Raw genomic sequence first — 12,566 nt, forward strand, 5'->3', positions numbered from 1 at the left:
AAGAAAGAAAGAAAGAAAGAAAGAAAGAAAGAAAGAAAGAAAGAAAGAAAGAAAGAGTGAAGAGAAAAGAAAAGAAAAGAAAAGAAAAGAAAAGAAAAGAAGGCAGCGGCTGGAGCTATGATGTGCATGCCTGCAATCCAAGCACTTGGGAAACTGAGGTAGAAAAATCACAAGTTCATGGCATGTGGATTAGGGTGAGTTCAAGGCCAGCCCTGGTAACTTAGCAAGAGACCTCTCTCAAAAGGAAAACTTAGGTGTCCAGGTTCTGGATTTAACCCGCAGCAGCATTGCTGGGGAGGGGAAGACTTGGTTTGGAGGCCCTTGCTCCGGCCTCTTTTACCCCATTACTCGGCTTCCAGGAAGCTGCTTCTCACCTGGCAGGCTCACTTCTTTCTTTGCTGTGTTCTGAGGTATAGGTTTCATTTGTGACCTGGGGAGAAGTGGAAAGGCCCAGTTAGGGTGATCATTATTATAGTCCGCCCACCTGTGAAGAGGGTGCATCCATTTTGACATTCTCATTTGCCTTTCCAGGAATTTTGGTATCAGCTAAGTAGATTTCATGGGAACCCCCCACTCTGTCTTTTCTAATGTGGAGCAGAGTATTAGATGCAGTAGACCATAGAGAACAGTGCCACCAGGCATCCTGGTGGTCACAGGAACCCCAAATCCCTTGGCTGGAGAAACATAACCTGAAATCTGCTTGCTGTAAAAAGGACTCCTAGTGCAGTCCCTAGCACAGTCCTCTCCTGGCTGGGCCCATGTCTCCCCAGGAGGGCTAGAAAATGGCTGGCCAAATCTCACAGACAGCCAAGGCCTGGTGCAACTCACCATGGAGATGGCAGAGTTAGAGGACCCGCTGCCTCGCAATCGTTTGCGCAAGGCCTCTAGTACCTGAAGGAAAGGTAAATAAATATCTGCTTATGTTGATCACATGTGGGCCTCTAGGTCAGGTGTGTGGGCAGGATCCAGCTGGGCACTCACCTTCTTGTCTGTGAGGCAGCCAAACACTAATATGAAGACACCCTGAGGAGAGGGGGGGAGCTGGTTAGGGGGCAGGGGAGGCTCTCTTCTTGCTCCCTCTCCTCATCTTCCATTCTCAGACCTTTTCTCCAATCCACGTCCTAAGTCACCTGCTCAGTTTCTACGCGCGTTGGCACCATTTGACACTGTGTATGCACGTGTGTACCGTGTGCTACACTGTACACATGGAAGTCACGGGACAAGGTAGGGGAGCCAGTTCTTTCCTTCCACCATATGGGGTCCAGGGATCAAGCTGAGACTTGGCAGCAGTCACCTTTGCCTGCTGAGCCATCTTGCTTACTCTCAAGGGCCTTCCTAAACTGGGTTAAGACTGCACACTGATGATTTCCAGACTTCAATGTAAACGTAAGAAAACCAGACTCAGACGGGCTATGCAATTTGCCCAAAGTTATCCAGTGAGGCAGTGGGACCTACATTTAATCCTTCTAAGATTTGTGAGCCTGGTGATTGGCAGTGACTTGGTCTCGTAAAAGACCAAGTGGCATAGCCACCCCACCCTTGCCACCTACCTGGAGGCTGTTGAGAATGGAAAAGGCGTAGTGAGAGACTATGGAGCCATCAAACAGAGTGGCCACGCCCAGTCCCCAAGTGAGGCCAAAGATGGGTGTGAGAATAAGCAGGGCTTTAAGCACCCCCACAAGAGCTTGGCGCTTCTCCACCGTGGGCCCCTCTGACAGTGAAGGTCGCAGCAGCTTCAGCACAGCGATGACAAGGACCAGCCCGTTGACACCGACGATGGCCAGCACTGGCTCGCTGAAGCTGTACAGCATGACGCCACCTCCGTTCAGCAAGCATTTCCCCTCCCACAGGTATTTCCTTTGAGGCAAGTAGAGGCCCAGGGTGACACCCGCAAACCCCAGTGGGCACAGGTAGCCCAGCATCACCATCAGTGAGAGGACTATGTGCTTGGACAGCTGGTGGAAGACAAAAAGCAGCTGGTGGGCCAGCACCAGGGCCTGTGCCAGCATCCAGAAAAAGGTGGCCAGGTAGAAAAAGTGACACAGGAAAGCAGCGACTAGGCAGATCAGGCTGTGGTGCCCTGAAGGAAGGAATGGGTTTCCCAAGAAGCATGTGTCTGCGACTAGCAAGCAGATCACCATGTTAAACAGGGTGGTATGGCGGAAGAAGGCGACTTTGTTCCGCACCACCACCCTCCACACCAGCCCGTAAATAACCAGGCAGACGAGCAAAGCCAGGACCGAAGCCCCCATACCCACCTGGCTCAGCAGGCCCAGGGTGGGATTTTCTGGGACAGTGTGTTGGGACATGAGGATGGAAAAGGCTGTGAGATGCTGGCAAACGCACTGAGTGATGCTGGCATTGGCTGCATGTACCTCACACCCTTCATCTGACCAACCTCCCTGACCCTGGAAGCCACTGTGGTCCCAGAACACACAGTGAAGGGTTCCATTCATGTCTTCATAGTCCATGATAACCTCTGCCTGCGTGAAGGCCTGGCCGTCTGCTGTTATGGAGACCACAAGGATCAGCCCAGGGGTGGCATATGGGGTGTTCCACAGCCCTTGTGTGTAGTTTGAGGGCAGCCGGTAGTCCAGCTTTTGCAGTACTAGGCTAGTAATACTGACGTTAGTTCCACCATGGACCAGTGGGGCCAGTGAATGCCATGGAATCCGTGCCTGCAGCAGGGGCCAGGTGGAGAAGGACGTTTGGTAGCCAGGAGATGATGAGTGTCTGAGGAGCTGGCTCTGCAGTAACACATTAGCTGAGCTGAAGGAAAAAGGATGCTCTTGTGGGCTTAAGCTGTGGACCAGGGTCTCCACAGCCTTCAGGAAATCTGAGCCCATGGAGGGCTCCTGGGCCTGGGCCAGAGTCCACAGAGAGCTGATGTTCGCGTCTAGAATCTTGTCTGTGGTTGTCAGGAGGTCCTGCAGTGACCAACAGTAGGAGTTATGACTTGTTGAAGTCTACAGGAGCATTAGGACTTACAGACCCCATCCTTCCTTCCAATGCAAGACCCAGAGTGGCAAGAAAAAGTGACAAGATAGGCCTGTGGGGGGACCTTCTGGATCAGGGGACAGAGAGAGCACTGCTCAGCAGCTACAGGGCCCTCTTGGGATCATGGTCTCCAAATCTACACCCAGAGCCTAATGCCTCTTCTCCCGCTGGCATCCTTGGGACCTCCCAGGTTCTACAAAGGTCCTTCTTCAACTCCGTAGCTTGTCCAGTTCTGCAAAGCTAGGAGTGGTGGCTAGCGGCAGGAAGCTCGCTATGCTCAAGTTGAGAACCGCATGAGGTCTGAGTGGCCATCTCTGCAGTTTAGAGGCTGACAGGAGAGGCGTGTGGTGTTGCTGCCTCTAGTTGTTCTTGATTCATGTTGGTAGAGCAATGCCAAGTATTTCTGAGTGGTCTCTATGGGTACTGGGTTATCGTGTGTGTGTGATGCTCCCATGCCTGTGTACCCATGTGTGCCTCTGAAACTCATGCCTCCCCACCCCTTCTGGCCTCTCAGCATCAGGCTTTCTTTATTCTCCATGACTGATGAGAGAGCAGGAACCCCAAGCCTAAAAAGGTCCCTGTTGGGCTGCCCGCATGATGTCAGAAGGCAGAAGTATTCCCAATGAACGAGCTTCCACCTGCGTCCACCTGGTAGACGCCCACTCTGCCCCAAGATCTTACCTTCAGAGCACTGTCTGTGAGCTCTGTGTTTGTCTCTGCTACCGCCTTGGCCAGTAAGGTCACAGTGTGCAGCATTTCCCATAAGTCAGAGGGGGTGCTGGCCACGCCCACCTGCTCTTGCAGCTCACTCAAGATCCATGGCACTTCCTCGTAGGGCTTTCCCTGGCCTTCCAGCAGCAGCTGACAGAAAGGACAGTGGGTGACATGAAAATCCTCACTAGGAAGGAGCCATGTCTTCCCCTGCTGCAGCTCCCTGCTCCTCTGCTCTGCACCCCTCAGAGGAGCAGGAAGAAGAGAGAGAGTACACGCAGAAGGAACGGGTACTGAAGAGGTCTGATAGTTCTTGGTGGGACTGTGGTTTGAGACAAATACCACCACCACCACCACCACATAGACCCGCTTTGTCCCTGGAGGATCCACTCTTGCACTCCTTTCTAGGTCTGCAAGGGCTCCAGGTGAGAGGCTGAATAACATGTAAGCTGGCTTAAGAATCTGAATTCTGAGGGAAGGAGATGAAGAGGCATGGAGGGAGAGAGGAAATGTAGGCAGACAGGCAGACAGCCAGACAGACAGACAGGTAGGCAGGCAGACAGACAGGCAGACAGACAGGTAGGCAGGCAGGCAGGCAGACAGGCAGACAGACAGACAGAGAGATAGACAGAGACAGGCAGACAGGCAGGCAGGCAGACAGACAGATAGGCAGGCAGGCAGGCAGACAGACATGCAAGCAAGTAGGTGTTTGCTGGGAGAGTCATGGAGGTAGCAGCTTTACCTTGGCTTTAAGACACAAGGTTAGGATCTTTGCTTCTGTGCAGCTGTTCTGGACTGGCCTCCAGATGCCATCAGTCCCACAGAGCCTCTTTACCACACCTTTCTTATTCACAGGACATGGAGCCTGTGCCACGAAGCCAGCCTTGGTGACATTCCAGCTAACCACTGAGAAGTCCTCAGGGCAGGTAGTGTCTCCATCTGAAGAAGGATCAGTGAGGCCTCAGCAGCCACGAGATAGCCAGAGCTTCTGTTTTAGTCAGAACCTATGCAGGCCTTGATGCCTGACTCAGTGGCTCAAGGTACAGGGATAACAAAGAAGAGGCCCCATGTTTCAGAGACAAGCCACTCAGAGGTCGGCCTACTGGACCCAAGGCCCACATACCCTGGATAATCGTGATAGAGACAGGAGCCACGAGAGGAGGCAGGTTCTGACTCTGAAGGGTACAGGTGTATGTGGTATTGGTTGCTGGGCAGTGCTGAACAGCTAGCACAAAGCATTGGGAATCCGACATTTTTTGCAAGGAGGCTGAGGACAAGAGAGAGGAGAAAAGTGAGGCACCCCTGGCTAAATCAGATGAGGGCTGAGCAGGTCATAAACCGCCGCTTCAGAGTGGTCTTCAAGGATGAAGCAATGAGGGCAGGCAGGATGGGATGTTAGCCTCCAACCGCTGGTTCAGAATTTGGGTTTTTCTGAAGTGCATCCTATTGGAATGTCTCTAGCTCTGGGTCTCAGTTTCAACAGATTTAAACATATTTGTTCTTGCTATTCATATGGCATTTAAAAAGATTCACTTTCATTTTAATTATGTGCATGTTTATGTATCCTTGTGTAAGTATACATGTGAGCACCGGTGAGCCCAAAGTGAGCTTCAGATCCCCTGGGCTGGAGTTACTGGTGGTGAGCCAGCAGCATGGGTGCTGGGAACAGATCTCAGGTCCTCCGGAAGAGCAGCAAGTGCTTTTAACTGCTAAGCCAGGTCTCCAGCCCCAATTTCCTCTCCACCCTTAAAAAAACCTGTGTTTATGTACTTTATGTATATGAGTGTTCTGTCTTCACGTATACCAGAAGAGCGAATCAGATCACATTATAGGTGGTCGTAAGCCACCATGTGGTTGCTGGGAATTGAACTCAGCACCTCTGGAAGAGCAGTCAGTGCTCTTAACCGCTGAGCCATCTCTCCAGACTCCCACCCCCTCTCCCCCACCCTGTTTTCCTCCTTTTTAAAAACAGGATGTTATTAAACTAACCTCATAGAGTTTACTGCAGGAGTCAAGTGGGAGTGTATGATGGAAAGGTTCTATCAACAAGGCAGGGATTGCTCTGACGGACATGACTGCCCAACTCCCATCCAGAATGGTAGCCAGTGCTGCCTGGAGGGACCAGCCTCGTCACTCATCCCTGACAGTGTCCTACCTTGGCTGTCCTCCCCAGGACTCCAGGTAGCAGTGTAGTCCGTTGTAAGCGGGATGCAGCAGCTCAGCTGGAAGCCAGTGGAGGCAGCACAGGAGATGGACAGGGCGTCTGGGAGTAGAATGACTTCTTCCTCCTGCAAGGGCACCTTCACCACCTGCCGCAGCCTCCACCTGAATCCCTGGGCTTCGAAGATGCTCTCGTACTCACCTGCAGAGATGTGCCCACTACCTGGCGGCTCACCCAAGCTTGTCTGTAGGCCAGCTCTTCACTGCTTTCTAAGTCTCGGCCCAGGCCCTCCAGTTTCCCATTCCTGCTCTCTGTGCCAGGACCTTACTTCCAGCTGGAAGGTCCCAGGATGGCCCTTTTGGAAAACACTCCCTTGTCCCAAGGAGAAAGAGACCTATAGAAGAGGCTCCTGGCCTGTCCATCTTAGCCAGTGCCGATGGACTCTAAAATGAGCCCCTTCCCCCCACCATGCTACCCAGCCACTCAGTATCTGGACCAATGCTTCTCAGCCTGTGGGTTGTGACCCCTCTGGGGTCGAATGACCCTTTTACAGGGTCACCTAAGGCCACTGGAAAGCAGATATTTATATTATGGTTCATAACAGTAGCAACATTACAGTTATGAAGTAGCAATGAAAATAATGTTATGGTTGTGTGTGGGGGGGGAGGTCACCACAACATGAGGAACTGAATTAAAAGATTGCAGCGCTAGGAAGATGGAAAACCACTGCTCTAGACAAGCACCAGTCTCTTCTCAGCGGGAACTGAGTGTTCTCAGTTTTCAACATTCCCATCATCCTTTGTTGCAGGAATATTATGTTCTGAAGAGTAGCAGCAATCAGAAGATTGACATTTTTGTAGTTGTGTTTGCGTGTCTGTGTGTATGTGCATGCACACACATGCACAAGCATGTCTGGTGTGTGGGCGAGCATGTGCCACAGCATGTGTGGGGGTCAGAGGTGAGTGTTCATCTTCCACCTCGATTGAGGCAGGATCCCTTAGTTTGATGCCGTATCTCCTGGGCTCTTTTTCCTTTCATCTTTTGGTTGATAGGAGGTTTCATGTAGGGAGCATGACCGCAAGCATCTAGTCCTTCTGCCTCCATCTCCCAAATGCTCAGATTATAGGTGTGCACCACCTGCCTGGTTTAGGAGGTGTCAGGAACTGAATCCATTGCCTCGTGCCTGCTGGGCAAGCACTTTATCAGCCAGGGCTCCAGAGCTGCTACAGTGCAGCCTAGTCACAGTCACTTTAACCAGAGACAGAGCCAGCTCTGCATTTGCTCCCTGTAATGTTGTGAAGGCAGCACTAGATGTCACTCACTACCTATTCCTGACGAGCCAAGTATGTGTGTGTGTGTGTGTGTGTGTGTGTGTGTGTGTGTGTGTGTGATTTTACATTGTCACGTATCAGGATAACACTGAGTTTTTGTGAAGCTCTGAAAGGGTTTTAGGAACCCCCAGATTACAGTGCAAACAGTTGGCTGTCATACAGGACTTTCCACACTATAATGAGTCTCTTTGCTTTTGCTTTCCCAACAAATGGAAAGATGGAAAAGTCTAGAGAGGGGTGAATGGAGGGGAAAAAAGGAAGAAAGGGGAAGGAGAAATGAGAGGGAGAGGTGAAGAGAAGCAGAGAAAGAAGTGGGCAGTTCATGTGTGTAACCTCAGTGGTTGGTGAGCTGAGGCAGGAGGATTGCCATGAGGTTGAGGCCAGCCTGAGATAAAGAGTGAGGTTGAGGCCAGCCTGGGCTACAGAGAGAGATGACTCTGTCTCAAGAGACCCATGAGAAAGAAGGAGAGAGAAGAAACTGGAGGGTTACCTGCCCAGTGACGGGACATGCTGGCGACACGAAGGCCAGCCTGGCCCTCACTGGACATCTGCAACACATTGGTCCCTGGCCGTAGGATGATGGGTCTGTCGTTCTTTGAGTGTCTCAAGAACCATCTCAGGTTTGTGGCTTCCTCTTTCGTGAGGAGAATGAGGTTCAGGGTGTTCCCGTGCACTTGCAGCTGGGAGTCCAGTGTCAGGTTTGCAGGAACTACAGGAAGGGAAAGAGGCAGGGGCTAGAGAAGGGGGTCAAGTAGCAATTCTTCCTCCCCACCCTCTGAGGCCTGCCTCCCTGAGCAACTTTCTTCTCAGCCATCCTCAGGTATCTGACTGGGACTACACCCCAGCCTGTAGACCCTCCCACTGAGAACTAAAGTGGCAAGCCCCTCTGGCTTATGACCTCCACTTTCCAGGGACTTGGGGCGACTGAAGCTGCTTCCGGGAAGATCCCCTTGCCCATGTGTCTCCAGAGCTGCTTTCATTAGTCTCATTTTTCAAGTCCCAAGCTCAGGTCCAGGGTCTTGCTGAATAGTCAGTTGGCTTCCCCCGCCCACAACCCCAGCCTAAAGAGCAGCTGGGCTTGGACCAGCTGCCAGCAACACAGGTCCAAAGCAAAGGCAAAAACTAAGCAAACATCTCCAACAATCCAGAAAGCGTTTCTTTTCACTTGGGGATACTAGTGTGCAGGTTCCTAACCCTCCTTACCAGGTGGCAGCAACTGGCAGTAGCCAGTAACAGGACCGCGGAAGCTGCGACACATACAGGAATCTCTTTCTGACCTGCGGCCCCAGCAGTGTGGGTAAAGGGAGCAAAGTGTGGCGTTCCATTGGTAGCCAGGGTGGCAAGTGCAGAGGCTGGCCCCGCTGTGGTTAGCATGACACTCTGACCGAGAGAAGTAGGCAGGCTGAGAAAATGAGGTCTCAGGGCTGGATGGCACTAATCTTGAAGTCCCAGGAGATCAGACCCGCCCACCCGAGGCGACTTCCTTTGCAGCCAGCACTGAGTAAAGCAGACCGTAGCTGGCAAGGACACCCTCGTGAAGTTCCTCACACTCTACCTACCCCCTATATTCTCTGCTCAGATCAGAACATTGGGACATGAACAGGAAGGGAGGATGTGGCTGGGTAAGGGGATGAGGACGGTCTTGGGCCAGGGACAATGAAGTAGGAAGTAGGAGAGCCCGCTGCATCTTGGGCAAGCTGTCTAGCTGGAGGATTGGGGAGCCGCGTGCCATCTTCAGGGAGCCCCGTGCAACCACTACCTGTTGTAAGGCCAAGGCCAGTAAGCGTTTTCGGGGGAAGGAAGGCCAGGGCAGTAGGAAGAGTAAAGTTCTTAGAGAGCTCCTGAGGCCAGGCTCTGCTTGAAAACTCCAGATGCACATAGCTGGAGACCAGCACGGATTCTATAGACGCAAAGGGGACATCAGAGGAGAGGCAGTGAGACCCAAGCTAGTCCTCTTGGGCCTTAACATACTCAGGTGGCCATTTCCCGGGGGACACAGGCAGATGTCATCTTCTGTAGCCTGCCTAGGTACACAGAGGGTGCAGGATGGTAACAATTCCCACCCTCCTTGGGGAAGCACTCTGGTCTATGGTTCCAAGTTGTCATTGCAAAGTGCATGTGTCTTTCTAGGCCTCACAGCTAAAGAGCTGGAGAGCCCCATCCCCACCCCCACCCCCAGAGCCTCACTGTGGCCCTTTCTGTTTCTTCCTCCCCCCCACCCCCAGGCCCCCTTTTTTGTTTTTTTGAGACAGGGTTTCTCTGTGTAGCCCTGGCTGTCCTGGAACTCACTTTGTAGACCAGGCTGGCCTCGAACTCAGAAATCTACCTGCCTCTGCCTCCCAAGTGCTGGGATTAAAGATGTGTGCCACCACACCTGGCTCCTTTCCCCTTTCTTGATAACCCTGCCCCACCAGTCCTTCCACTCACCCCCTTCTCCACTGTACTGGTTCAGTTGCTGCCCAGATTTCCCTCCAGATGGACTGAGCTCCTGGAAAGAGATAAAGAAGAGACTCTCAGGAGAGAGGCTTGTCTCAAGTTCCTCCCAGGGGACCCTCAGGGGCAGCCTGGCTACTCTGCTGTGACTTGGTCTCTTGGAAGTTCTTCTTTAGGCCAGAGGTCAAATGTATCTGGAGGGAGAAAAGGGCATTCAGAAACGGGGACAGAGGCACAGTTCCAGGGACCCTGCCAGGGCCAGCAGCCTCACCTGAAACCAGGAACCAGGCACACCCTGGAAGTCAACATGCTTTGTTTAGCTCCTTCCTGAATTGAGCTGTCCCTGGGCCTCTAGGCTAATTGAAATGGCTGGGTCCAGAGCTCCAACAAGGAGTCAGGGTCCTGCAAATTAACCCATGTTTTCCTCTCAAAAATCCCATGTGTGTATGCCACCAGATGGCAGCTCACACTTGCAATCTCAGCACCCAGGAGACTGAAGCAGGAAGACTGTAGCAAGTACAAGGTCAGTCTGGGCAACAGAGGGAACCTTTATTTAAAAAAACCCAAAAAACTAACAACAATCACCCCAAAATATAAATAATAAAACCAGAAGGAAGCCAGACATGGTGGTTCAAGCCTGTGCTGTAATCCCAGTGCTTAAGATAATGGGCAGGAGCATCCCTTACTTAAGTGCAAGGGTTCAAGAGTAGCCTGGGCAACACAGAAGATCCACACGGAAAATAAAAACAAGGAAGTACATGAAAACTAGGAGGATATAACACAAACAAACACGTACAGGCAAGGGTAGGCTATAGATAAGACACAACATAGAGGAAGCTACAGATAGGGATATTTAGATCTGGGGATTGCAATCGATTAGGAGCTGTAGATAAATAGATAATAAAATGCAAGCCTAGGCTCCAGGCTTTTCCTCACACTCTTTCCCGTCATCTATGCCAATAAGCTTCTACATCTGCAAAGGTTTTCTTCCCATTTCATTGTAAGTCGCTAGCATGACCCAAGGAGCAGCAGGTGCCGTAGGGTGTCATGGGGACTCAGGTAAAGCCATGGAAGTGCCCCCCCCCCCCCCCCGGGCAGGAAGAGTGCTTTCTGGGGGTCTTGCAAGCTGGTCCCTTCCTTCCACCTTTCATCCCACACCCTGTGGTTCCTCACAACCTGTGGCTCTGACTGTGGCCTCTGCAGGTCTCCCCAGGGTCCTCACCCCAGTACTTACTGATTGGGCTGTGGGGACAAATGTTGGCTCCAACTCCAGCAGGGGAAGAGTCATGGCCAGGAGCAGCTGGGAGAGAGCTAGAGAGGACATGGCTCCATGCAGCAGTCCCTAAAGCCCTCCGGCTGTTCCAGGATGCAAATTTCCTCCCCCAGAGCTGGCAGGGCTATTACTGAAGGAAGGGAGGAAAGAGCAGAGGGAGCCAGGGTGAGCTGACAGAGCAAGTGCCACAGCCTGTGATTCGGGCAGATGTGCTTCCAGGTCACTGGGGTCACCTGGACCCCACATGATTCTGTGAGAGGAGTGTGCCTTGGTTCTCCTGGGCAGGAGGAGGGGACACAGGTACCAGGTCACAAAAAACAACAGGTCACAGAGGCAGGTTCAGGCATGGTCCCCAGGGTCTAGGAAACTTGGATCATTTTGGAATGCCTCCAGGAAGCTAGACCTTCGAAACTAAACCAAGGTTAGAAAAGACTATAAAGGGGGCAGCAAGATGCCTCAGAGGGTAAAGGAGCTTGCCGCCGAACTCCACAGCCTGAACTGGTCCCTGGGACACACATGGTACAGGAAAGCCAGCTCTTGTTCCATCAAACACCTTGAATCCGTCCCCTGTATTGGTATGTCAGAATACCTCAGGTTGGGTAATTTTTTGTTTTGATTTGTTTTACAAGACAAGGTTTCTCTGTGTAGCCCTGAATGTCCTTGAACTCACTCTGTAGATTGGACTGGCCTCAAACTTAGAGATCCATCTGCCTCTGCCTCTGCCTCCCCAGTGCTGGGATCAAAGGTGTGTGCCACCACAACTGGCAGGCTGGGTTTTGTAACAAATAGAAATGTATTTGGCTTACTGTTTTGGGTCTTGAGGGGTTGCATCTTCTGGGGGTCTTCACACATGGCAGGAACATGGTACAAGAGGGCATCTTGGGAGCCAGGAGGCCAAACTCTTTTCTTTTTTGGATCGGGCCTTACTATCCTGGGATTCACTATATGGACCAGGCTGGCCTTGAACTTACAGACCAGGCTGGCTTTGGACTTAAAGAGATTTGCCTGCCTCTGTCTCCAGGTGCTGCGATTACAGGATGTTGACAAAATTAAAAAAAAAAAACATTTTGGGCAGATGAGATGGTTCTGTGGTCAGGATCACTGGCTGTTCCCCAGAGGCTCCAGGGACCCACGTGCTAACTCACAAGCATCTGTAATTCCAGCCCCAGAGGATCTGATGCCCTCTTCTGGCCTCTTCAGGGTACTACATGCATGTGGTGCATAGACAAATACATGCAGGCAACACACATGGATAAAATGAAAAATAAAGGGAAAAAAACTTTAAAAACGAAAACTTTTGAGAAACTTGTAATTTATAAGTGGAAAGTCCATGCTAGTTAGAGTACGCATCGAAGTCTGCCCTCAGTTACTTACTAAATGAAGCAGTGTGTCCAGACACCTAAAACCTATGAAATACCCATCGACTCATTAGTAACTTCACAATGGAGATCAGTTCTGGGGACAAAAGCAGGAGAGGTGGTGAGGAGCTGTGATGAACAAGGTAAAAGCTTTGAACTACACATGGCAGACAGTTGACACCGTTAACTCCTGGCGCTGGGTGTATGGAGGCCGAGTATCTGTCTTTTTTTTTTTTCCCCGAGAGGTAAGTTTGGTTGTGTGTGTGTGTGTGTGTGTGTGTGAGAGAGAGAGAGAGAGAGAG

The 12,566-nt window shown here is 51.6% G+C and overlaps 1 protein-coding gene across 1 annotated transcript in view; it reads right to left on the bottom strand.

Moving 5' to 3' along the window:
- The window catches only part of Adgrf3 (adhesion G protein-coupled receptor F3), a 12,351-nt gene extending 1,394 nt beyond the window's left edge, over positions 1–10,957 (bottom strand). Inside the window, exons 1-13 of the mRNA XM_021163888.2 lie at positions 10,868–10,957; positions 9,628–9,688; positions 8,960–9,100; positions 8,404–8,580; positions 7,691–7,909; positions 5,864–6,070; positions 4,832–4,975; positions 4,451–4,647; positions 3,679–3,858; positions 1,551–2,927; positions 982–1,023; positions 829–891; positions 375–430 (exon numbers count right to left, since the gene is read on the bottom strand). Coding sequence (XP_021019547.1) covers positions 375–430; positions 829–891; positions 982–1,023; positions 1,551–2,927; positions 3,679–3,858; positions 4,451–4,647; positions 4,832–4,975; positions 5,864–6,070; positions 7,691–7,909; positions 8,404–8,580; positions 8,960–9,100; positions 9,628–9,688; positions 10,868–10,957 — 2,954 coding nt within the window. The remainder of the gene's footprint in view (positions 1–374; positions 431–828; positions 892–981; positions 1,024–1,550; positions 2,928–3,678; positions 3,859–4,450; positions 4,648–4,831; positions 4,976–5,863; positions 6,071–7,690; positions 7,910–8,403; positions 8,581–8,959; positions 9,101–9,627; positions 9,689–10,867) is intronic.
- Positions 10,958–12,566: the final 1,609 nt, after the last annotated feature.

The sequence above is a fragment of the Mus caroli genome, chromosome 5, assembly GCF_900094665.2.
Source record: "Mus caroli chromosome 5, CAROLI_EIJ_v1.1, whole genome shotgun sequence".
Taxonomy (NCBI): Eukaryota; Metazoa; Chordata; class Mammalia; order Rodentia; family Muridae; genus Mus; species Mus caroli.